Here is a 26175-nt window from a genome sequence, read left to right as displayed (position 1 = left end):
ATTTGTCTCTCTTTACTGTTGCAGCGGTTTTGCAAATTGCAGACGGACCCTGTTCACTCCATAGACACCAATGTTATTCCTGTAGCTTGAAAGACAGCTACTTTTGATAAAACTGGGCTTGTAGCACATTGTCTGCCTTGCAACAATGGGAAAGAGGCACCGTTTATGTTTTGACAACCTATATCTAATGAGTTATTGATGCTGGAAGTCCGAATCTGTGAATATCTTTCCAACTTTACTGAACTTGGGGCCACTACCACCTAAGGAGTGATATATTTAATTTTGAAAAAAGCATTTAGCCATACTTAAAGCTTTAAGTGCTTTATTAACACGGAACTAAAAATTTTGTATTGTTTTATTATCACAGGTTCTGTCTGAAAAGAGGTGGCATCATTTTAAACAGTGAAATCAAACTATAAAATGTAATGACCAACCAGTGAGCAATACTGGATTCTGCAAAAACATAAACAACTTTTTTAAAATCTAAATCTTATCTTAACACAGTTAATGTATTAACTTATTTTTGTGTGTATGCATGTATTTATTGATTTATTTAGTACTGTTAACATATCAGAGTTCTGAGTGAATTTTTCTTAAGATAGGCAAAGGCCATTTATTGATTACATATATGTTAAATGTTTATTAAAAACTAAAAAGCATTTTAAAAAAAACAACTTAGGCATTTATTGAGTCACTAAAATACTGTAGAGTACAGACCACATCAGCATGATTATAAGCATCCTCTGGTAAATTAACAACCAGATACTGATGTCTCTCACCATATGGACTTCAGGAGATGACTGGGGGATGATAAACTGTGACCTACTGGTTGGGTTCTCTCTGTTCTCATGTTTCTTACATGTTTGTCCCCTGACAGCCGGGTCCTAATGTTTTTTGAGCAACACACCATACTATGACGTTTTTACAATGATGGTTCTACTATGGAACCAGTTTGACATGTTCAGGTGTTCTTTGTGTGAAAACTCAGAGATTTCAGGTATCAGAAGGTGGTTTTCAACTTTCTTTGTTAACTTTCTGCTTCAACTTTAAACTAAATTTCCTTCACTAACCCAGCCCTCTGGACTTCCAGTAAGCTGTGTTCCTATTGGCTGTCCAGGTGGCTGCTTGGTGTTATCAGGAACACCTGAGCAGCTCAGTGTCTTCCTGCTTTATTTAGCTGCAGACAAACATTTCCTCTGCTTCTCTTCACCACTGAACTGGGTTTGGCTCCATTGCTTTAGTTTGTTCTTTAGGCGTTGGCTTGCAGCTTCCAGCAGTAAAATCGTCTTTAATGTGTTTCTTGGTGTGTTTTAGGGCTTTGTACTGGATAGTTGTCTTGGTAAATGTGGTTCTTTAGCCACAGTTAGCACATGGTGCTAATGTGTGCAGTGATTAGTGGATTTGGTGCAGCTGAGTTGTGTCTTTATCTTGGCTGTAGTGAGTCTTCAGAGGTTTTTGGTCAGACACATTCTGTATTCTTGTTTGTGAACCACGTTGGTTGTCCAGAAGGTAAGAGTTCCTGTCCTGATTCTCTGTTCTCAGAGGTTCTCTGGTAGGCTGCAGGAGACTTTAGCGTTTGGGTTGTGCTAGTTTGGTTTTTTATGGTTTCATTTGGACGACTATCTTGAGGCCCCTCCATGTGGTTTAGTGAGGTTTTCTGGAACAGTTCTACAAAGCAACCTGCAGCAGAAGAGACTTTGAGAGTTTTTAGGAAGTTCTGGAGACCAGACTTTAGAGCAGCAGAAACATTTGTCAGCAGTTTGAGCAGGAGAAGGTGAGCTTCAGAGTAGAAATGAGACAGAAACCTTCTTGACCCGTGTGGTGAGGTCCTGTACCAAGAGTTTGAGCAGGTTGTGAAGAGTCTGTAGTTCTTTGGTCTGAAAGCACAAGAAGAGTCGACTCATTAAAGGAGAAAACAGGAGATATTGTTGGTTCTTCTGTCGTCTGCTGCAGTTTCCTTAGACTGAATATCAAGTTTATATTTTAAATGATTTCCCATGTGAGCCCAAGAAGACTTCAATAAACTCCCTCCATCCCCTGGACACAACATATTTTATTACCATGTTAAATCTTTTTTTTTTTGTTTTTGAGTTTTAATCATAGTTTTAGCATAGTTTTTTCTCTTTGCTTGTTTAGTTTTGTCATCTGTGTGAAAGGTGCTAAACAAATAAAGTTGAATTGATAAACTGAATAATTGACTAACTCATGATTGTGACAACAGAAGTATTTTCATTGTGATTTAAGGGTTTGTTTCATTTTTAAGGTTGGGGTTAAAATCTTGACAGAAAAAAAGATTAAAGAAATAAACTACAGTAAAAAAGCAATTAAATCAAAGGAAAAAAACATTTAATATAATAAAACTTTTAAAAAGAAAATTAAACATTAAATACAATTAAATTATATTAGACAAAATATTTAATTAGATAATTAAACAGAAGATACAAAGCATGTAATTATGAAATTAAAAAAAATTTTTAAACAAAAATATTAAACATTAAAGATGAAATATTTTAGATAATTAAACATTTAAAAATTACAATTAAACAAGAATATTACACATTTAGAAAAATACAAAACATTTAATTAGATTATTAAACCTTTAAAAGTCAAAACATTTAATTAAAAAATTAAATGTTTAATTAGAAAATTAAATCTTAAAGACAATAAAACTTTAAATAGGAATTAAACAGAAAATACAATGAAGCATTAAAAAAGAAAATTAAACATTAAAAGGTGGTAAAACATTTAAAAAGAAAAACCTTAACAAAGATTTAATCAAAAAATTAAACATTGGGAAAGAAAAGGAAATTTTTCAAACAAGCCGATAAAACATTTGAAAAAACAACAAACATTAAAAAGACAAAACATTTCGAAATCAGATCAGACATTAGAACAGAATAAAAGGTGAGAAAAGAGCAAAACTAAACATTTAAGAAGAATCAAACTAAAGATAAAACCTTTGAAAAGACACCAGTTAAACTTTAGAAGATCAAATTAAACAGAAGAAACAATAAAATGATCAAAAGAGCAAAAACAAATAAAGGCCTTAAAGTGTTTTCTAGTCTGAACTGAAAACATCAAGTTGTTTCTTCAAACATTTCCTCATTTTATGTTCTTGGTTTGATTGTGGACAGATTTACTAAGAACTCATTTCAGAAAACTGCTTTCCAGATAAAGTCTACTAGTAGTTGAAGGCATTGATCAAACTAATGTTACCTTCTGATCTCCACAAACTTTACTGTTCAGTGAAGAGAATCAAAGTTTGTTCAGGATTTCTAAAAAACCCACAGGTGAAGGTCTGAGAAGAACTCAGATGGATGGTCTAAATGTGAAATCAAGACTCATGGTCACAAGTTTTAAGGCTTCTGTTAACCAGAAAGTTCAAACTAACAGAGAAGTACTGAGAAACTTTTAAATTTCAGTCCTCAGACTGTCTGAAGGTTCAAACTAACAGAGAACTACTCAGGAACTTAGAAGATATCAGTCCTTGGACTGTCTGAAAGTTAAATCTAACAGAGAACTACTGTGGACTTAGAAAATTTCAGCCCTCAGACAGTCTGAAGGTTCAAACTAACAGAGAACTACTCAGGAACTTAGAAGATATCAGTCCTTGGACTGTCTGAAAGTTCAATCTAACAGAGAACTACTGTGGGACTTAGAAAATTTCAGCCCTCAGACTGTGTGAAAGCTCAGGTCCTGAGGACTCGGGAGGTGTGGAGGCTTTGGAAAGTCTTGGAACTGAGGGTTCCACCCTCCAGCACAAAGGCTGAAGTCCAACCTCCTGAGAAAAACGGTCGAGTCGAGACTCGAGTTAAAAAAAAACTCGAACACGGCAAAAAATAGATGATAAATGCGCAAAAAAAAGAAGAATTAGTATCTGAGCGAGTAGCTCAGGGGGATAAGAAGAGACTACCAAGCGGAGGGTCGCAGGATCAAGACCCGCCACGGGCAGTTTTCTTTCTTTGTCTTTGTCAGGATTTTGATAAAAACTTAAGAAGGGTCTGGTCTTGAACCGGCGACCTGCAGCTCCATAGGCAAATCCTTAACTCACTGAGCTACAGATCAGATAAAAAAATATAATTTCGTCGTCCCTTTGTCATCGTAGTTGCTGAAGTCACCACATGGGTGGAGCCAAGGCGGAGTCTGGGTGGAGTCAGGGCGGAGAGTAGGCGGGGAGGTGGGTGGCGGCCTCCCCCCTCTACTCCCCCACCTCCCCTCACCACCCACCACACCTTCCCCCGCCCAACGAGTTCTTCGAGTCTCCACGAGTTCTTCGAGTCTCCACGGGTTTTCCCGAGTTTCTGGAGTTTCCACGAGGTCAGAGGCAGAACAAGTTGTCATGAAGAGGTGTTGAAGTCGGCCAGGATGGACTGACTTTTTACTAGAAGGAAGACCACTAGAAGAGCAGGTCTTTAACCACCATCCATAAAATCCATGGAGTCGCTCCAGAGAAATGAAGGGAGGTCAACTTTTATCAACCTCCATCCAGATGTTCAACTTCATATCTTTACTTTGACATTTTTAGCACCACAAACCTTTAGTATCACACTTTATTATCATTTATTAGGACTTTAATGGAATCCACCAGCAGATTTAGTTTTTGTTGAGAAACTTTATTCTTGTCGTCGTGGGACTGCAGTATTTAAAACTGTTCGTACTATTTGACCTCATGTTTATTAGTTTTAGTGGAGAAAGTTATTTTAATTGTCGATTAATCTCTTAAAAAACAAATAATAAATTGGATTAGTCAAGAGCTTTGAATTTCTTACTTTGTCATATTTTAAGTATGACAAAAAAATATAAAAATAAAGCGTCTTGAGACAATTTGACCTGTAACTGGCGTTATATAAATAAAATAGAATTTAAATTGTATGTATCTTGTAATGTTGGAGTAATTCAGCCATATATGTTGGAAAACACATTTTCTTTGTCCATTAATCTGTCATTTTCTCCAGTAATTCATTTCTTGTTTTGGTTTATAAAATGTCAAACCTAAATATATTCAGTTTACTGTCATAAAAACCAAAAAGATTTACATTCATGATGCAGGAATCAGGCAGTTTTTCACTTTTTATCTTAGTTTAGTCAGAAAGATAGTTGATAATGTGTGAATTGTTGCAGCTTGTGAGCCGTAAAAGGTTTTAATCTTTGGAGCCGAGTGTCAAAAAACATTTAGAAACCAACATCAACAAAACACTCAACAAAGATTTGAACATCTTTAAAGGGAAATCCAACTTTTCCATGACAATGTCCAATTAAAGGACATTAATTTCCAATGTAAATGTGTGATATTCATCCTCTGGAGCTTTCTCTTCACATTGTCTTCCACCTGGACTGGTTTGGTCGGGAGCATGTGCAACAAACATTTGAAAAACTGCACTTTAACATCAATGAATGACACTGAAGTTTAATCTCTACATAAATGAGACTGAGTCTGGATGTGCTGCTCTGTCATTAACTCCTAAGTTTAGGGAAAGTTCAAACAAAAGAGGACAGTTCAGATCAGACTTGAGAATGAGCTTATTTTGAACAAACATCTCAGACTTTCTGAGCTTCAGCACCTCTAGCAAGATATTTTAACAACAAGCAACTCAAGAGATCCAGAAGTTGGCGAGAGTTAGCTTTAGCTGAGCCAAAGAACATGTGGGATGCTAACCTACCAAACATTTCAGACTTTTCTCTGTGAATTCTGAGAAATAATTTCCTATTTAATGACAGAGCTACACATCTTAACTCAGTCTCATGAAAACAGACTCTAATTCAGTGTCATCCATCCATATTAAAGTCCAGTTACCCAAAATGTTTGCTGCATGAGCTCCAACAAAACCTGTCCAGGAAGAAGGCCACTTTGACAAACAGGAAGTGGAAGATTCCAAGCAGATTTATAGAAGGGGGAACCGGCCTGTACTAAGTGTGGTCGAGTATAGAGGGGTATTTTGTGGGTTTTTAAGGCTGATAATGATTATTAGTGAGACATTTGGAGTTGATATTCATTTGCAGTAAATGAAAGTATTTAAAATCTCGGAGTTAAACTTAGAAGAACACAAACTAACAGAAAACTTTGTTGATATGTTTTTGTTTTGTTTACAGATGTTAAGTTAAAGGAGTTGTATTCGTGATGTATAACCAATCAAATCACTCCAGAAGACAGAGCGACCACAGGTAGATAAAGGTTCAGAGCCAAAGTAGCACCATTTTTAAATGTATTTATTACCGTAAATCTGTAAAAAATAAAATACTGATAATCAGTAAATCAGTCAGCCCACAATTACTACAATTCTACAATGTATGTCTCTTTCCTTTGACTTGTTATTTGTACAATATACGATGTATATAATGGCATTTTTTCATAGCAAAAGCTATACTATGATGTTTTCTAAGAGACATACGATGCTACTCTGGTTGTTCTGGCTGCTGCACTCCTCCTCTGTTGTTTTCTGGATTGTACTCAGCTTCATGCCTTCGTCCATCCGGCCTCCGTTGACTCGTCCCGCCTGCCGTCTCTGGAGCTGAAGCTGGATTGGAACAGACCAAAGTACAGTCCAATCACGATGTCAGCTGCCTCTCAAAAGGCTCCTTCATCTGGCAGGTGGCGGCACTTCTTCTGAGGGGAAGCTGAGCTGGCCCGGCAGAACTTTGGAGATGTGTTCCAGTGGTTGGTGGATGTGTGGGGAGATAGAGAGGGACCTTTGAATTGTTCAGAAAGGAAAACAGGGAACCCATTGGTAGTTTTAGTTTAGGGTGCTACTGTGGTGTGTTTTGGGTTTTAAGAGGTGAACAGGAAGAGTGTTTTTTTTCGTATTGATTATCTTTTACTTTGTTCCTGGTTGGAACGCCCATCAATGTCAACATGAAGTTCCCTTTTAGTTCTGTTTATTTATTTTTATTTTACTAACACCCATTTGTTTTTAAACTCACATGTTGTGTTGTTGTAAACTTCCTCTTTCAAATAAATGCTCGTCTAACTCTCTGGAAACCAGCGTTTGGACTGTTTTTGTGTTGCTCCTCACCTACTGACAGCTGTGGACTAAAGGCTATACTCTGACGTTTTTAGAGCGACATGCTATACTATGATGTTTGTTGGGCGACACATCATACTATAGGCTTTTTAACTGACATATTACTGTGACTTTTTTTTGTTTTTGTTTTTTTTTAGCAACATATAAGAATTTGAACAGTTTTAAAAGTTACTATACTTTTACTTGTGCAATGAAATTATTATTCTATGGCATTTTTTAGATGACATATTATACTCTGATGTTTTCTTGAATTAAATACTATTTTGACAATATACTGCACTATGACATTTTTTGAACCACATATCATACATGACAATTTTAGGCAACATCCTATCATTTTGTGCTTTTTGAACCACATAATAATCTATGTTTTGTTTTTTTTCTTGCCAACATGCTGTACTATGAACTACAGGCCATACTATGTTATTCTTCAGTAAAGCATACTATACTTTGACATTTTCTGAACTACATCCTATACTATGGCATTATACACAGAGTGCTTTGGTTACATGTTGATTTATAATCTAGATTTTTTTTCTGTTTTGTTTTTTGACTGGATTACCACAGACCTGACTGTGAACACCGTTGACACCCACCTGAGGGAGACGCTGTCTAAGATCTCAAGGCTGCTTGGTCGTGGTCTTTCTGGCACGTACTCTTCCAAGATGAGCCGGGAAGTTTATCACTCATGGAATGACACCAGGTCTAAGCCGACAAACTTCCAATTCCTCCTCAACCCATAGTCTCTGGGAAACCTACATGGAGTAAGAAAAGTAGACAGAGAAGTAATTAAGTCTGTACACAACATATTAAAAAGAAATCATGCTAATAAATTAAGTACAAAGAACCGAATTCGCCAATATACTGGAGACCAGAGCTATTTAATTTGATAAGTATAACCTTGTTTAGTAACATTTCAATTATTTGAGAGCAGTCCTAAAGAACTGCCTGTAATCCCAATCATAAAATGGGTTTGGAGAAAGAACATAGATGGTAATCTGGACATACATGAGTTAGGCTTTATAACTACTACTGGTAGCATTGGTGGTAGTAATAGTAATGTGACTACTACTAGTAGTAGTGATAGTACACTACTGCTGCTGATACTGGCACTGCTACTACAACTTGTAATACTACTACAAATGCTGATACTACTTCTACGACTCTAACAGCTGTTTATACTACTACTGCTGCTTGTACTTTTACTATTACTACTACTGCTTGTACAACTATACTACAGTTACTATTAATCGTCTGGTATTTGCTTGTCAAGCTGCTAGCTCGCCTTAGCATTTTGCTAGTGGCTAACTAGTAAGCTCTCAACAAGATTTCATAATGAAAAAAGAGCCAAAAACTATTCTTACCTATGAAAAGTCATTCCAAGTTTCCTTGTCTCAATCGTACGACGTAGTGTGTAATTGTATGCAGCACAGTGAGCCGGCATACTTGTTGTTTCCGTTTTCACGCCGTCTACATCAACAGAATGCACTGAAACTTTGCCCCCACTAGCTTAGCCTCGCTGCAGCACGCAGCTAAAAGGGGCGTGTCCTGTCTACTCATTCATATCTATGAGAACAGCCGTGGCTGCACATAAGGACGCCTGACGTTGATTAGCTGCGTAAATACCATTATATACAGTCTATGGTAAATACGTATGTGAATCGCATCATTGGCTGCAGCAGCCAGTCACCGGTCACTCACTGACTCACACTGAAAAATAGCACAGAATGAATTGTTACGTGTTTATTTTATTTACAATTTAGGTTGGATTTTTTTTTGTGGCAGCACAGATTTTCTGTGCGCAGAGACCGTCAGCAGTGCGCAATTGCGCACGCGCGCAGCTTAGAGGGAACAGTGATTACAAACATTATATATTTATATGAACAACCACATTTTTGATATAGGCAATCTAGAATGAATCCTCATTTGGGATAAAAATTATAATGCCATAGATGCTGTTTCACTGCATATTACTGTAAATGGAAACCACAGCTGCATTCTTTGAAACTTAGATACTGGAGTTACAGTGAAAAACCTGACCTTTCCAATATTCTTTGGAGGCATCACTGCTGTTTCCTGAACCTGAGACCATGTATTTTTTGTCGTCTAAATAATGTGGTCAGCTCTGCAAAAACACATAGGTAAACTGCACATATACTAATATACACATTTATACTTTGTCTATTCATTTTTGTATGCCAAATAGCCTACAGATGGGAACCAAATGAAAGAAAAATTCAAAATGCCTTAGTAATTTGTTATTTGCTACCATGTGCTGCCAGAAGAGCTTCGGTGCACCTTGGCATTAGTCTGATGCCAATTATGGATTTGATGATTGTGGTGGAGAGTGCTCTCTGTCATTCTGATCTCAGAACGTGTTCAGCTGAGGACTATGAAGGCTGTAGCATATGATTCACATCATTTTCATCAAACCTCAGGCTCTATGAATGGATGTAAGGTCACTATCTTGGAAGAGATCACTCCTATCAGGATGGTAATGTTTCATCTTACAACAGCTTTGTATTGATTTAAGTGATCCTTCCTTTTGAGGGGGCAAATAGAGCCAGCAAAATACCCACCACAGCTTAATAGAGCCACCACATCTTCTCACTGTGGAGGTCAAAGGTTCAGGTTATCTGTTTGTAATAGAAAGGCAACCCACAATCCCACAACAAACATTTCTGTTCTCTCTAGGACACTTTGGTTATTGAACTTCTGTTATTTTTTCTTTCCTACAGTGCACATAAAAAATTTGCATGCATGTTGTTCTTCCTAGTGGTAGTTTATGACTATATGATATGCTATAAAGGCGCTGGATTGCTTTCCTACAGCACATCATGCAAACATTTTAGTTTTATTTTTCTGGAAACCAACAGATTTGAATCACCCATAACCATATCATCTTCATAGCTGTTATGTCATGCTTATCAAAACAGCACAACCACACACAGAGACACACAACTCCAGCATTAAATGAAATAGTTTAATCTATTTTTATACCCCTGTATATGACCAGAAAGTGTGATGAACAACCATTATGCATAGTTTTTGAATAAACATACAGTACGACTTTTGACACATGCCCATGTATGTTTATTCCTGGGGAAATGTCTCTGGGAGTGCTTTAAGGCACATACAAGTTGCCTAATGCAGGTCTTTCCACAGTGGAAGGGCTTTTTAATGAGGAAAGAGAAAGCATAATGGGACAATAAAAGACACCATCAAATGAACCTTCATTTGATTTCCATTGCATTAGGACCATTGACTGGCGTCAGCAGCCGGGCTACTCTGTAAACACCTCTTGCTGAGTACTCTGTGGTCATGTGTGCACTTTACGTGTGTGTGCTTTTCATGCTGTTTATGTGTGCAAGCCTGACTCTGAAAGTAGCTGCATTACAGGCATATGGAGTGATATTTGAATAGATAAAACAAGCTCTTTGTTTTGGATGGCTGGTGACTGACCCGTACCCTTGATTCATATGTCACTTAGATGTTGAACCAGCAATCAACACGTTGCCTGGCAGTTATCAAATCACCAATCAAGCCAGCAACATCAGATGTGTTGTAGCTTTCCGACACTTTGAGAAATTGTCTTTTAAATAAATCTTTACATAAGTGATGATGCACACCTCATGCTTGCTGGCAACCGATGCCATTGTTTTTCTCCAGTGGGTGAAAACAATACAGGAAACATTATAAAAACACAATTCAAAATACAGTACATTATATATTTATATTTACAAGCACATTTTTAATACAGGCAATTTTAAAAAGAGCATTCATCTTGGATGAAGAACACATTCAACAGATGGAATTTTACAGCATGTCAAGAAAATAAAAGCTGAAAATAAACATCCACCTGGTTTTCATAAAGTGTGCTGTGTTTGTGCATTCAGAGATGGTTTATGACAGCAAAAATATCACCTGAAAACTAGTTTATGTGACCTCAGATGAACAGATTAGCTGCTGGTGTTGATCTGCTGGGACTTCATTAATCCTTTTTCATGTTTGTACAATGGCATATGTGTTGTAGCAACAGAAAAATATTTTAAATACAGACATCATATCTTCGTCATGAGATTTCTGTAAGTTTAGGGCAGCGGGTACAGTCAGTCTGTTTAAGAGCCTGAACATTTACAAAAGCAATGCAGGTTCCCCTGTCGTTCACCTCCAGAACATCTGTTGTTCCCCCGAGATAGGAAGCTGCAATGTTGCATGCTGCGTGTCCATTGGGCATGTAGCTGCTTTGTGTAGTATCTAAAATTGATGTCCACTGGGGAGAGGATTCATGAGCATCCTTTGGTCTAGTCTGGTCAATACTGTGGTCCAGGACATAACTATTTACCAATGTGCCGCTTGATGAACGCTCTTTACTCATACGGGAAGACGTCCGCATGATACTGTTGGTCTCTCTTCCAGCGGCACTCCCGAACCCACAGCCATCCCTCTTCCCCAGGATGTGCTGGTACAGAATCCTCCGGAAGGTCAGTCTGAACTCCTGAATGCGGTAGGCATAGATGAAGGGGTTCACCACAGAGTTAGCATGGGAGAGGATGATGGCAATGTTTATCACCCAGATGTCTGGCCGCTTGCAGCCCCGACAGAGGTGGTTGAAACAGTTGATGATATGCAGCGGAAGCCAGCATACGGCGAAAAAACCCACGATGATGGCCAGCGATTTTGCAGCATGGACTTCCCTCTGCAGGACTGAACGAGACGAGCTCGAGCACATTGTTTTCTGTCCGGACGCAGGCGTTTGTGCAACTTTTAGGCTCATTAGTCGGAGCTGCCGCCGTGCCGCCATGAAGATGTTGACATAGATGACCAGCATGATCAACAGAGGGACCAACACGCAGCCAAAAAAGTTAAAATAGATCATGTAGTCCAGGGGAACCACCCCCTCAAACAAGCAGCGGGTCATTCCCTCAGGGCAGCTGTTTCTGCTGGTGGTGATGGTGGAGTTCAAACCTGAGCAAAAGACAGTTTTGAAAAGTTTTTTAACAATGCCATCCAAAGAAGACAAATAATTCTGTATGGTAAAACATAATTTTGTATTAATGTGGGTTTCAGTTTGACAAAAAAACAATAAAATTAAGCTGTAAGAACCACTCATCTGAATTAGGCCAGTGTGACAATAACAATAATAATAATAACTGTATTTGTATAGCACCTTTAAGAAGAATATTCACAAAGTGCTTTGATAGGTAATTAAAAGCTGGTTAAAAGGATGACATCACACAAGGGGATTAAGAGAGAAGCTGAAGAGAAAATAAATGATAGAAATACGTTAAGATCAGGAGGTTAGAAAGAGGAACTGCAAGCAGTGAAAAATTTTAAAGGGATAAAAAAAAAAGGCAGAGAGTGATAAAAGAGAAATAAAAGAGAACTTTACCGGAAGGCGAGTCTATAAAAGTGGGTTATAAGAAGTAATTTAAAAGAAGTTACTGACTGGGTGAGCCTTTTCTCCTCAGGCAAAGGAAATAAGGCTCATGTATTTCTTGTAACTGAAGGAACTGTGAGCACTTTTCTCCAGAACTACAACAGCAGTGCATTTCCTCATTTTTCCGTAACACATTGTTGTTGTTTCTTTTTTTTACCATTGTAGGCCAGCTGAGGGTAAATTTACAGAAGCGTTAACTTTAAGCAGCTCTTAATTTGCTGCTTATCCAGCCTCTTTTACAGCATTTACATTGTATGGCAATAAAAGAAACATAAACAGAACTCTCTCCAAACCTATGAATGATATAATAGATGCCATATTACATTTTTGAGGAATAATAGGTATATATGTGCCATTGCCAACATACATGTCTCACCTGTGTGCCAGCCGAACATGGGTGTCAGGCCGATGCCCACTGATAGAACCCAGCACAGTGCGATGATGCCCTTCGCCCTCTGCTCTGTCACCAGACTGCTGTACCTGAAAGAACGAACAGAACACGATATAATATTGTAGGGCTGGTTTATCTAATCTCCTTGTGACAGCATCCTCCTGAGAAAGGAAAGTCAATATTTGGCATTATAAATAGGGAGAAAATGGTTGTGCACCGAGGCCTAAATGCATTATTTATTTAATAAACCTCAGCAAAATTTCAGTTGTCCCAATGCAGTTTTTTTTCCCCTTATATAAAATGACTAATCTGCTTTTGTGTTCCATCTTGCCCATTATCAGGTTTGGCGATTACAAACAAAGCACACATTAAGTATTTCAAAATTAATATCCATTCTGACTTTGTAAAGATTTGTTTAAAAACAAATATTTAAATGCATCAGTGTAGCAAAAGAACCATTTTTTAAGCAGACAAGGTGTGACATTCTGAAGTGTGACGCTGCATGACTCTGTAAGCAGCTGTATGAGTGTACATAATACTGTTGAAAAGTCCATTTCCTTCCTATACTTTTTTTACCAGCACACTTGTTTTTCATCTCAAGACATTTCCATTCACGTCACGTAAGAGCTTCTGAGCAATTCAGTTAAATACAAAAACATTAATATAATGTCATTTTCTTTAATACCATGAGTGAACTGATTAGAACTAAAATCCCCAAATGTTTAAACCTAGTTAAAGACATATTTTTTAATAATAAAATGTCGTAACAGCTTGTAATTCAGCTCAAATTTTGGCTTAGTTTTACACACATAAAGTTGGATTGTGGACCTAAAACAAACATCAGGTTGTGAAAATGTGTTCACATTTAGTTCTTTTAAACACACAATCAGCTTTATGGTTTAATATTTGTCTTTGTTGTATTTTGACAACACTCATGTCCAGACATTGCAGAATTATTGTGACATCTTCAAGTTATTGAGGTATTTTAAGACTGTAAAACTTTACCTCTACAACTTTTATAGCCAGAGTGTATTTGTGCGATATGTCATGCATACATTTGACTACAGAAATAAAAGTAGAGAATCACAATGACCAGTAACATCATCTCCCATACGCTGACTTAAAAGCCTCCCTGTGTTTTTGACTGAGTTCTTGCACGGCCAGGTTGGCAGCCAGTGGCCTCTATTAAGCCTCCTAAAATTCTGATGAATTATTAGTACTTTGGTCTTTGGTGCCAGGTTTGTGGCATCAGCGTGAGCACACAAACACACACTGACGCTGTTATGCAACCGCTTATGCAAATGCGTCACCTGCTTTGGCTTACGACATGAAATACCCTGGCACGAAAGGAAAAAGAATGCAGCTGTGGCAAAATGACTGTGGGTTTAATGACACACGTGAACAATGTGAGTCAGTCAAAGCACCTGTTGCAGAAACAAGAGACTTTGCATCATTTTAAAGAAACTGTATTTCAACATCGCACAACAGTAACCCAATTAAGTGTGTATATATGTTTGTCTTACCACAGCGGGCCAGATTAGCCTGAACTGAATAATACATGTGAGGTTTTGACACCTCTCTCGCATCTGACTTCAGTGTAATGTGTGCCAAAGTATGCTCTATTTTCACGCATTCACACAGAATACAATCCAAAGGTTAAATTGCTTCTCTTGTTGATGATCACTGCTTTAATTTTTTAATCCTGTTCTACTTCTTATTTTGAATTCCTAAACTTAAGAGCATTGTTGAATTTAGTTTTTGTCTGATGAAGCCAAAGATATGCCAACTGATGTGACCTTTCCTTTCCTCTCACCTGAGTGGGTTCTTGATAGCGATGTAGCGGTCCACAGCGATGGCCAGCAGACTGAAGATGGAGCTCTGAGTGAGCACCAGGACGAAGCAAGCGATGAACAGGCAGCCGTAGAAGTAGGCGCAGAAACCAGTGCTGATGTTGAATTGCAAGAGAACAACCACAAATGAAAAAAATGTTTCAAAAGTTATAATCAAAACAATAATAATAATAATAATAATAACTTTAATTGTATAGTACCTTTTAGAAGAACATTTACAAAGTGCTTTGACAGATAGAACATAAAAAAAGGCAAAATGTGCTAATTAAAAGCTGGTTTAAGAAAGACGACATCACACAAGGGGGTTAAGAGAGAAGCTGAAGTGAAAATAAAAGATAGAAATAGATTAAGATCAGGAGGTTAGAAGGAGGGACTACAAGCAGTGAAACATTTAAAAGGGATGAAAGGGCAGAGAGTGATAAAAGAGAAATTAAAGAGAACTTTACTTGAAGGCAAGTCTATAAGAAGTGATTGAAAAGAAGTTACTGATTCAGTGAGCCTTATCTCCTCAAGCAGGTCGTTTCAAAGCTGAGGGGTCCTGACAGGGAAGGCCCAGTCACCCCTGGATTTAAACCTCGACTTCAGAACGATCAGGAGGGTGAACATGTCTAAAATATAACCAGAGGCAAGGCCCTGGCGAGCTTTAAAAGTGATCAGTAAAATCTTAAAATCAATTCTAAAACGGACAGGGAGTCAATGAAGAGAAGCCAGAATAGGGAAGATTTGATGTTGTTTGTTAAAATCAGTAAGAAAGTTAAGCTGCTGCGTTCTGGACCAGGTGGAGGCAGAAGAGAGATTTCTGTGGAATGCCCGACAAAAGGGAGTTGCAGTAATCAAAGCGGGAAAAAATGAGGGCATGGATGATTTTTTTCAAGGTCTGAGTGAGGGTATGAGTAACACAACATTCTCAAATCAAATAACATGAAATAATACCTGATAGAGATAGCAAAGGGGATTGCCAGCAGCCCCACGGCAATATCAGCGACCGCCAGCGACACCACAAAGAAGTTGGTGATGCTCTGCAGGTTGGAGTTGATGCAGACGGACCAGCAGACCAGGACGTTCCCAGCCACGGCCAGGCAAGCGATCACCAGCTCCAGGCCAATGTAAACCAGCTGGTAATTCTCCAGCATGGTTGTTGTTTCCCCTCCTCTGCTTTCTGTGCACTCTCATCCCACACACTCAGCCGCTTGACGTGTTTTCAGACATAATACCTGCTTGCCAAACAGCATGGTGACGCTTAAGAAAAGAGCGATTGTGTCACAGGAGGACAGCCAAGGCAGGAAGTTCTCACCACATGCATCACGCTTGTGATGACTTCACTTGTACCTTTTACCGTCACGAGTCTGTTAGTCTTCCTCTTCGCGCCGATCTTTGTCTCCTCCGTTCAGTAAACCTTGTCACAGACGGCGGCAGAATATCGACGAGGGAGCATCTGGGAAGTTTGCCCAGCGGCTGTCGAATTAACAGCAGTGGTCTGCAGAGAGACAAAGATCTCAGTGGTGTTCGCCTGTTTAAACAGAGTTACCACATGGACATTCACATACACACACAGGTCAGAAAAGCCATCTATCTCTGGAAGACAGGGAACAGTTTGCTTACCATACAGGGCCAAAGCAGACAATCCAACAATGGACCTTTCTTTTTAGGAAAAGTTTCCCAAAACCCCTCCACTAATCATTTCCACCACTGACATGCTTTCCTCCACAATCACTGATAATTACACAAAATAAACAACCCATAAATTTCACAGCAATTGTGGTATTGTCGTAGCACTGTGTTGAACTATCTTTGTTGTGTTTTTTCAGGGCATTTAGCTGAATTCCTCTATATTGTAAGCAGATTAGCATTTATGATGCAAACCACGTACAACCTCAGATAACCTTTAGAAAAAAGAGGTCTGAAATGTAGGAATGTAGGCCAAACTATTCAGTTTACTGGGGTAAAATCACACAGGGGGAGTGAGAAAGACACAACACACAGGTTTCCAGACCAACTACACTGATACTGTAGATTAGTTAGCGTGGTATTATTTTCTCACCAGCAGATCGAAATATTTACAAGAACTCTACTCTTATTAACTTTTCTGTTGCTGCGTTTTAAAACATTGCCAGTAGAACCCACCAAGCTTCTTAATTTTTTGATGAAAACACATATCAGTTGTGTCTCTGTGTTAAATATGTACCTAAAAGCAAGAAGTGATTGGCTTGGTTTAGCATAAAGACCGGAAACAGTGAAAAGCACCCAGTCAAGCTAAAAGACTGTAGAATATAAAAGGTAAATGTAGGCTCCAGGTTTGAAAGGTCCAGCTAATGTGGGAGTGGCTTAAACCTACATTCTATCTAATGACCAGCAGGGGGTGACTCCTGAGGTCGCAAAAAGAAGTCTGACTGTATGGAAGTCAATTAGAAAATAACCTTATTTCTCACCTGATTTGTTATGTCAGTAAACGTTTTGTTCATGAGTTTATGGTCTCAGTCACTAGTTTCAAGTCTTCTTTCATTACTCTACTGTAGATTAAACCAAATTATGGTCCCATTTAGAGTAAAATAGACAATAAATCAGGCTTTACATGAGGGTGTAACTAATTTTTGGTTGGCAAGTCGCAACTATATGGATACATTTACTTGAACTGACTAATTCAATGTAAATGAAAAGTAAATAGGTAAGTAATTTTCTTAGAGGTATATGCTCATGATTTCCAGAAGGATTTAACTATTCCTTTAAGGGATACTAATCACCCTAACAAAAAAAGCCAATTTTCCCAGAGATGACAACTGTAATGTGAGTGAGTTTTTGTATAACTCAAGCATTTATAATGTCTTAAGGCTTAAAGTTATGCATGATAAAGGGTGTGGTTGCTTGAAGTGACAGGTGGCTGCTGTCACAGGGCAGTCCAAGCCTTGGTGCTCATGCTCCCCCTCTCTGATCATTTTGGGATTGGGTTTAGCCAGGCACTGTCAAGATGGCGATGGCCAGAGCCTCCACACTGAGCTTTAAAACTGCTCTTCAACAAACATATGGGTTATGACACATTGGGTTTATTCATCGATGTAAACAGTCACTGAGAAAAGCTATACCACAAGTCTGGTAGAGTCAGGAACACACGTTTTGCCGCGGAGGTGAATGTATCTGTACTTCATGACGACAACCTCAGAGGCACTGGAAGATGCAAACCCTATATGTAATATATAGGACAAGGACAAGGCCAAAATGATGGAAAGAGGAAAGTGAAAGCATCTCATGATCCATAACACAACACCTCATCTGTCAAAAGACACTGGCGGTACTGTTACGGCTGCCAGAGCAACTGGTACACTGGCATTTATTAATGGTTTCCCTGCTGACAGAAGCAATAGGGTACATGCAGAAACATGCAGGGGCAACCTATGTGTATCAAAACAGGACCACAATCTTAAATATACAATGAAGCAACTAAAGATCTTTTTTGGATGAAAAGGTGAAATATCCTTAGTGGGTTGTGCCACCTCATCTCAGCTAGACTGAGCTTCATTGCACTTGCAGAGAGATTCTACTAGAAGTGAGCATAAAACGTGGCTGCAGTGAAAAGTTAGGACAGCATCACCAAGCAAGGCCAATGTGTCTGAAGATGCCTATTGGTGTAAGATTTCAATTATTAACTGTAAAAGAAAAAAAAACTTAATTTTGAACACCCATATTTTGTGCACTACATTTCTCACACTGTTCTTTCTATATTGATGTAAATCTACTCAAATTAAAGCTGAGATTTACCATTTTAATGTGGTATCCATTTCATACTGTATGTGTTGAAGCACAGAACCTAAAGAAAAAAATGTTTAACTTTCCAAATACTTAGTCTGAGGTGTATTTGCCCCAAAAATACAAAATAGCTACTTCTATAATGCCAGTAATGTCATCTTGAGGGGTACATCAGTTCAGATGGACTAAGACTGTTGGTAGAAACACAAATATATCGATATAAATTCTGCTTTTACCTCCTGTGAACTGAGGGATGGAGACCACATGCTACCAGTGAAAGTTACACACCACAGAGAAAGCAACGGTATGTAAATATGACCCAGTTGCTGCCAAGGTTCATACAGTGAGTAAGATTAGACAAGATAAGATTCAACAAGAATGAAAGCATGACAAACAAATATTTCTGAGGCAACGAAAGGGATATTTGGTCACTACTGGAGCAATGCAGGGACCTATTTTAGGAGCGTTACGTCAACATATCTGACACAATGCGCAATCTGATCTTCACTCAGTCCCACTGTTGCTTATCAGAGTCCCAAAAGGTACTCAGACATGTTTCCATTAAAGAAACACTAAAGAGCTGTTCATTTTTATTACAACTTATAGAAAGGAGATTGATGAACTGATCACATTGATATGCCAAGAGTTTCTGAGCATTCCATCCACATAAAGATGACTTTCTCCCTGCTGCTTCAACTCAAACGGCCCAACAATTAGATGTCATATAGTTTCATTCATATCTTAACACTCGTCAGATCGTTAATTTTGAAGTGAAAGTAGCTTTCTGTTCTTAATTAGGTCGATGATATTTGGCAGGAATGATCTAAATTTAGTTAGAATTCAGTTAAATTCAGTTGTGAGGGAATTCCCCGCTGAGTAATAAACAACAAACACTGGAGGAAAAAACGTGAATTTCCCTTTTAATGTTCTTCTAAAATTAGCAACTTCCAAAGATTAGTCAGCTTCATTTAAATATAGATTTGTTCCTGCTTAGGCAGCATTTCCTGTGATCACCAAGATATATTTAATGGCTGTACTGCATGTTAAGCTTCCTAACATGAAAATGTAAGAACACATAGCCAGTGCCAGCTTTAAAAATGTGGAGAAGAAAGAAATACTACTGAACTATGTAGTTTTACCAGCAGTAATCCCAAAAGGCAGCATATTTGACCAAAGTCCCACATCTCCTCTGTTGTTGTGCTATTGCAACTTTCTCACAGGCCAATGGAATTCAAAAACCAGGATTTATCCGGTGTGTTTGGAAAGCCAACAAGCAACACACCTCATAAGGCTGCGAACATTTCTGAACCTGCAAAACCATTAAAGTTACAGCGGAAATACAAAACAGCACTTATGCACCTTTCCCCAATTCTGCAGTTTATAGCTTGTAAAAAAAAAAAAAAAAAAAAAGCTATCTCAGAATGAGCTTTCTTCCCCTTTTTCCAGTTGACTGCTCTGGCAAAAAGCTAATCATTATGACCGTAGATATATGTGCTCACAACAGCTTTGGAGGAAGTGATAAGAAAATGCACATCCTGCCGGACAGGATCTGTCACTGCTCTGTCAATCAATGTGCCAGCTCAGCTCAGTGAAAGGAAAACAAAGTGGGAAGCTATTGTGAAAGACAAGCTGCTGTATTGCTACTGGCAAAAGCACAGTGTGTGGAACTAATGAGAGAGGTACTGGTGTCATATTGTAAACTCCTGATAGCAGGGATAGATATGACAACAAAGAGTAAGCATGATGTAGTAGATGCCCAGTGAAAGGAAATGACCACATGCAAGTTTTCATTTTCATTTATCAGCCCCACAAACTGACATAAACACACATGCTACTGTACTTATTATACTGCATAAACACATAGGCTTAGTCACAAACCATCTATTTCACTAGTTAATCGTCATAACAAATCAAAAATCAACTTTCATGTAAAAGTGAAAGTTACAACAGCTGAAGAATAACCTGGCTATAGATTCAGTGCGCTTTTGTGCGTAAAATCTTTGGATTTTACGCATTGGCCTATGAGAACACCTATGATACTCACTTCATAAAACAGTCAATATCTTCACCAACGCAACCAAAACAAAGCTTAAACAAGAGGGAAAAACAGTTTTCTCTTACCGTATAGTTAGGATGGAAAAAAACGCAGTCTTTCTCCCCAATCTATGCGTCTGGATGATCACTCCACTGGCTCTCAGCGCCAAGAAAGAAGAAACACGTCAAGGTGAGCGTTTTAAAGTAGCGAAACAAAGTGAAACAAAATGAAAACAAAATGTAAATGTGACAGAGTAACCGCTGCTCATGCTTGGTTTGGCAGAAACGAGTCTGAAGGTGCAACAGGAAAACGCGCGGCCGCAAGGTTGCCGCCTCCACTGTGTCTGTGTGTGTGCGTGTGTGTGTGTGTGCATATGTTGCATATGTTGTGGGGACGTAAATCTGTTTATACAGTTACATTGTGGAGCCCAGCCTCCTTTTGGGACAAAGACAGACCCCCAGGCGGTAAATAATTCGATTTTATTGTGGGGATTTTATTTTGGTTGAGGGTTATTGTAAGGAATGTAGTAGTAAACGGGATTACAGTAAGTGTCAAGGACATGAATGCAAGTCAGCGTGATGTCCTCTGAAGTGATGGAAAAAACGAGTGTGTGAGGTGTGTGAGGTAAAACAACACAGTGATGTGTGTGAACTAATGGAAATAATCAAAGACAGACAGATGAGAGAAAGAGACTGAGAGTGAAATAAAATCAAATTTAGTTTATTGGCTATTGGCGACTATAACTAGCACATTGTTTGGTTTGATGTAAATTAGGCTGTTTGTAAAACATACACAGTCAAATAGGATTAGGTTTATATGGTTGCATGTTGTTGTGTATCCATGTGGTTACACCACACTGTAGGTACTGTGCGTAAAATATCACAGTGTGGTGCCATCCGAAGCGCCACTTTATCATTTTACTATATTTGAGACTAATGCTTGAGGTATCTTAGTTGTGGATTGTCCAGCTGTCTAACTAATTAACAGTTTAGTAGCTTAAAAGTTACACAGCCTCAAATATACACCTATCTTTTACATCTTCCCCCAAATTCTCTTTGTTCTTTATTTGCATCAAAACTACTCCAGTAAATCAATTCATATCTCCAGTGGCACGTTGTAACCACTGAGAATCCCCCACACCGTAAAAGACAAAAGAAATAAAATGTCAATATCTGGCAAAAAGGCTGCCAGAAAAATACCTAAAAAATGGCAGCATACTGTAACATTAAAAAACTGTAAAAACAACAACAACAAAAAAAAAACATACAAAGTCCAAAATATGTCATAAATTTAAAAAAATGTCATTTGTGAAATAGTAACTGTCTTCAAATGACTGATGATGATTTAATGGAAAATAACCATTCCAATTTAATAACAACTACCTTCTAATTAGCTAAACAACAATAAAATGAGCTTATTCAAAAATTGTTTTGTATTATTTTCATTAACTTGAGCTGACCTGCTCCACATGATGTCATTTCCTCCTGAAGAAAAGACTGGCCAGACTCCAAGGCTTTCTGACTTATTTAATATAAAGTAATGTGTGAGTCAAGTGTGGATTTATGGCATGTCAACAGGTTTACTACAATATCTTTCAATTTCAATTTTACTCAGTTGTATATATAATATTTAGAAAAATCTTTCTGTAAAAATGCCATGTGGTGTTTGGTTATAGATGACCATGTTGATTTTAGGCCTGAAAACAGCAAAAATGTCAACTATGTTACAAAAAGTCCCACAATTATATATTGACCCATTTATATTTTTACGGCTCAGTTCATATGACATGCATTGCACTTTTAATAAGAAGCATGTAGCTAATTGGAACTAGCTAATGTTTCATCAGTAAAAAACACGGCAGGTGACAAATCCCAGACTTCTCACCCCTTGGAAAAAAAAGGTTCATCATTTTATGTAGATACAGGAGATTTTATTTAACATTTTTGTGTACAAACATAGGCTGCAAATGCCTTCCAAACATGTTTGCCCTCAGAATACAGTATTCCTTTTTACAGTTCTACAAGCAGAACATTGAATATTTAACAGGAACAAGAGTCAAAAGTTGAGGAATAAAAATGTTTGTGGCGGTCGGCAAGTCTCGTCCTCAGCTTGACGTTGTTATACGTTGAATAAAAGAAAACTATTTCCCCAAAGATTAAAGTAGCCTAATTTAATGGTAGCATGAAGTCAGAGAAGTGGCAGCATTTGAGAGTATTAACTATAGTGTGGAAATGTAGTGATAGATACCAGGGTCATGTACAATAAATGCAAGAGATTTCATATAGAGTTATATGTACCATATCTTCAGGCTACTCCACAGTTTTTGGTTGGGACTGAGGTTATGGAGGGGAACTGTATTATGGAGGGTACATGCAATTACAGTGACAATCAACAGACCAAAACAATGCAGATTCAGAGTAATATAAAACTTGTTTCTCCTCTACCACACACTGACAGTTCAGATTTCCAAAGAGACTAGAGGTGCACCAGCTCAATCCTCAAAACAATCAGTGGACGCCACAATAAATAAAAGGGAAACCAAATTATGTATTTCTAGTATAATACATATTATACAACTCTATGGAAAATTAGGAGAAGTTGGAGTTACGCAAACTCACAGAATCTACCGTTTAAATCGACAAGACCCTGCGCCTGCTATTCAGATATCTAAATCAGATAAACAATCACAGTGGCCAGTCTGTTGTACATCACAAAGAACTCAAACATGAGCTGACAGTGCAGGAACTGAAGAGACATTTTGCAGTTCTACGTGCTGGTTGTGACTCCGGGATGAAACAGAGACAAATCGTTGCAACTTCAACAGAAACAACACTTACTCACTTCGAGAAACAATAGCAGATAAACGTGAACCTTTCAAAGAAAGCACATCATACAAAGACCATTTTCTCACATTAATTTAGCTTCCGATGACATTATATCATAAATAAATAGATCCAGCAGACCGTCTTATAGCAAACTGGGAGAGAGAGCGTCAATAAATACAAATAAAAGGCATTAGAGGAAATTTTAAGAGCTAAAACAAGGACAAGGGAAAGAAATTTCTGCCCCGAATAAGACCGACTTTAACACAGTTACAGCATCACAGTCAGATGAAGGTGGTGAGTAGAAACAGGCATGTTACAGTATGAGCTAAGACCGTGCTTAAGTTTAAGGTCCTGTCTTAGTCTATATAAGAGACGAAAGACGTGTGGCTGTCCTCAGCAAAGGCAACAGGAGAAAAGACGTCACTGTCAGTGTTCTTCACCGACGTTTATTGTACCACAGGCGCTGAACAAAAGCATAAGTGTCGAGGCACGATAGGGTAGAGCAGTGCAGGCAATCGGGACTTGTAAAGGTGACACATGGGGTGATAAAATGAATGATTCATTCTCTGTCTCGCACCCGAAAATATAGACGGTGAAGGGATGTGAGTGTGATACAGCAGGCTGGAATATAGTGGAAGTACACGATGGTAGAAATTTTAACGGCAATATTCATGAAGCAGACACAGTAATGGTGCTTTATCGATAATCTGTGAACTAAATCGACAACAGGCAACAGAAATGTCTTTGGGACATTGCAAGGACAAAGTAAACTTAATATTTAGAGGGTTGATATGTATTCATAATCCTCAAGAACCTTTTGAGAGGCAAACTTTTGTTAAGCCTTCTCATGTATGCCTTCTGATGCTATCTTCACCATGGACACAAGCACACATGAGCCCTTATCAGATGCATTGGTTTTAGTTTTATGCCTATAAAATAAACGGGAAACCAATAGTTATATTGAAATTGACTATAAAAGGACATCCTGTAGTGACGTAAACAAGATCCCCAAGAACATCCCCAATCCAAATCTGTGACGACACACCAAAACAGCAGTAACAGGATCAAAACAGAGAAATAAAAACAAGAAAACATGCCTGCATGTTAAATCAGTGACAAAGAAATTAATAATAGAAATATGTAATTTTAGTATCAACAAAATAAGAGTTTCTTCCCTAACTTGGGCATTGAGTTGCAGACAATGTGCGAGAGAATTAAAAATAAATTTCCTTCATTAAAACCAAAAGGTAAGCTCTTCATTGGACATAAATGTGGAGTGTTCAGGCCACTTGAATTGTAATACAGTAGTTCTAACATGAGTGCACTTCTGCAGCCACGGATGAAATGTTACAAAAAAAAATCAATGTCATACATGTGTCTGTGTGTGTGCTGTATCATGACATTGCATAATGTCTACGCTAGACAGGCGATGGTCTCTGGACGTGAGACGTTAAAGAGCTTGTGCCTTTTTTCCACAGCAGCATACAGGATGTAACTACAATGTGTGGGTTACCTTTCATAATAAGACCTAAATGAATCATTGATAGGCTGGACAGAACAGCTGAGTAGCTTCTATTAGAACAAGGCGAAATCTTGCTTCTTTACTGCAAGATTTGAAGTCAAGGCTAAGACCTACTACTTTCTTAAACAGAAAAAAAATAAAATGTTCACATAGAAAAACTATTTCACCACCAGCCCCCCCCGAAATAAATTACAATAACAGCAACAATGATTATACTGTTAACCGAAAAGAAAAATACAACTTTAAGATTATGTACATGTAGTCTATCTGTAAATACAACGGCTTCCTTTTTTCCTAGAAACAAACAAAAAAATATTAATTTGGCAAGATGTTACAATAAGAAGGACATTTTGTCAGCAAAGATATGAACACAGACAGTTCCTATGTTAGAAAATATATTGCTTCCTGGGTATTTCAGCTGGAGACTACCTTGTGACACAAACAACACAAATAAGAGGAAATTTGCATTTATGGTTTGAAAACCCACAGACTCTGACGAATCATCGGGTTCCTTTTCTTCTTTACACACATCAACCGGGTTTGTTTACGTTGTAAACACTTTAATCTACAGGTGTTGGTTGTCTGGTGGTAGCTCTGCATGTTGACTTTCAGCTCCAACCCACAGTGCAAATGTTTCCTCTTGTCTCAAAGAATGCACCGACATTACACAAGACATACTTTTCTCCTTTAACAGGATGTGAAGCAATGTTTAAGATGACTTAATGATTGTCCAAAATAAACACAAATAGAGAACAATGCCCGAACGCAAAGATAGGTGGAGACTTGTTGGCGAAACCAATTCCAAGAATCAAGACAAGACACGTTTCCTTCTTTGTGGTCTGATTTCCATCCATCCAATGTCTTCAGTTATGCTGTAAAGGTTCAGCATTGTAGACCAACAAGAAGCAAGGTGGAGAAATGTAAGATGGCGCATGTACCCATAAAATCACTGGAGGTACAGGGAATCATACTAACTATCAGGTAATGAGAGATATGAATGGCAAGGAAAGGACCTCCATCCTCTGAGCTTCAGAGGCCCAGTGGCACCCTCTTGTGTTCAAGCACAGCAGGTTATTGATGGAGACAATCCCTCCCAGTGGCAAGAGCTGAACGGTCAGTCAATTCAAAAACATACTACAAATAGGCTCACTTTGAGCCAGTGTCTGTCTCTTTTTCACACCTTCATAGTCAGACAGAGTCATTTTTAGCTCTATACTTCAGTGGAGAAGAGGATGCTCTGTCGTTTACTGTCTGGGGTGGGGATGGTCTCCAGCTGCAGGAAATATAGCAACACCTGGACCTGAACGGACAGTGAGGAAAGAACAGAAAGAGGTTAGCAAAAATCTAATGCA

At 38.3% G+C, this 26175-nt stretch overlaps 2 protein-coding genes and 1 long non-coding RNA gene across 5 annotated transcripts in view; all 3 read right to left on the bottom strand.

The window, feature by feature from the left end:
- Positions 1 to 639: 639 nt before the first annotated feature.
- LOC129350993 (uncharacterized) lies at positions 640 to 8559 on the bottom strand. Its single transcript, XR_008604605.1, has 4 exons — positions 8384 to 8559; positions 7616 to 7774; positions 6390 to 6687; positions 640 to 1877 (listed from the first exon to the last, which is right to left on the bottom strand). It is a non-coding gene; the product is annotated as an uncharacterized LOC129350993 (long non-coding RNA).
- Positions 8560 to 10733: 2174 nt separating this feature from the next.
- On the bottom strand, positions 10734 to 20838 carry adora2ab (adenosine A2a receptor b). 3 transcript variants are annotated; one of them, XM_055019467.1, is made up of 6 exons: positions 20563 to 20838; positions 16030 to 16177; positions 15634 to 15939; positions 14664 to 14795; positions 12827 to 12939; positions 10734 to 11987 (listed from the first exon to the last, which is right to left on the bottom strand). In XM_055019467.1, exons 3-6 carry the CDS (start codon positions 15831 to 15833, stop codon positions 11092 to 11094), a joined length of 1341 nt encoding a protein of 446 aa, XP_054875442.1. In that variant the 5' UTR covers positions 15834 to 15939; positions 16030 to 16177; positions 20563 to 20838; the 3' UTR covers positions 10734 to 11091. The 3 variants fall into 3 exon arrangements, with proteins under 3 accessions (XP_054875442.1, XP_035807789.2, XP_023134042.2); XM_035951896.2 differs by having other exon boundaries at positions 15634 to 15914; XM_023278274.3 differs by having other exon boundaries at positions 12836 to 12939; positions 15634 to 16177.
- A 1546-nt stretch (positions 20839 to 22384) lies between these two features.
- bcr (BCR activator of RhoGEF and GTPase) overlaps positions 22385 to 26175 on the bottom strand; it is a 100942-nt gene continuing 97151 nt past the window's right edge. The window contains exon 23 of the mRNA XM_023278256.3: positions 22385 to 26123. Within this exon, the coding sequence (XP_023134024.1) occupies positions 26034 to 26123 (90 nt within the window). The 3' untranslated portion in view covers positions 22385 to 26033. The remainder of the gene's footprint in view (positions 26124 to 26175) is intronic.

This window comes from Amphiprion ocellaris, chromosome 17 (genome assembly GCF_022539595.1).
Source record: "Amphiprion ocellaris isolate individual 3 ecotype Okinawa chromosome 17, ASM2253959v1, whole genome shotgun sequence".
Lineage (NCBI taxonomy): Eukaryota > Metazoa > Chordata > Actinopteri > Pomacentridae > Amphiprion > Amphiprion ocellaris.
This window is presented reverse-complemented; position numbering and strand designations above follow the sequence as displayed.

Bases quoted from the DNA above. Each gene is read 5' to 3' on its own strand.
- adora2ab (XM_055019467.1), bottom strand. From the start codon at position 15,833: ATGCTGGAGAATTACCAGCTGGTTTACATTGGCCTGGAGCTGGTGATC. The intron at 14,796-15,633 runs GTATTATTTCAT...ATTCAACATCAG, and splicing joins CCCTTTGCTATCTCTATCAG to CACTGGTTTCTGCGCCTACT. The intron at 11,988-12,826 runs GTATGTTGGCAA...TCTTTTGCTCAG, and splicing joins CTGGCACACAGGTGAGACAT to GTTTGAACTCCACCATCACC.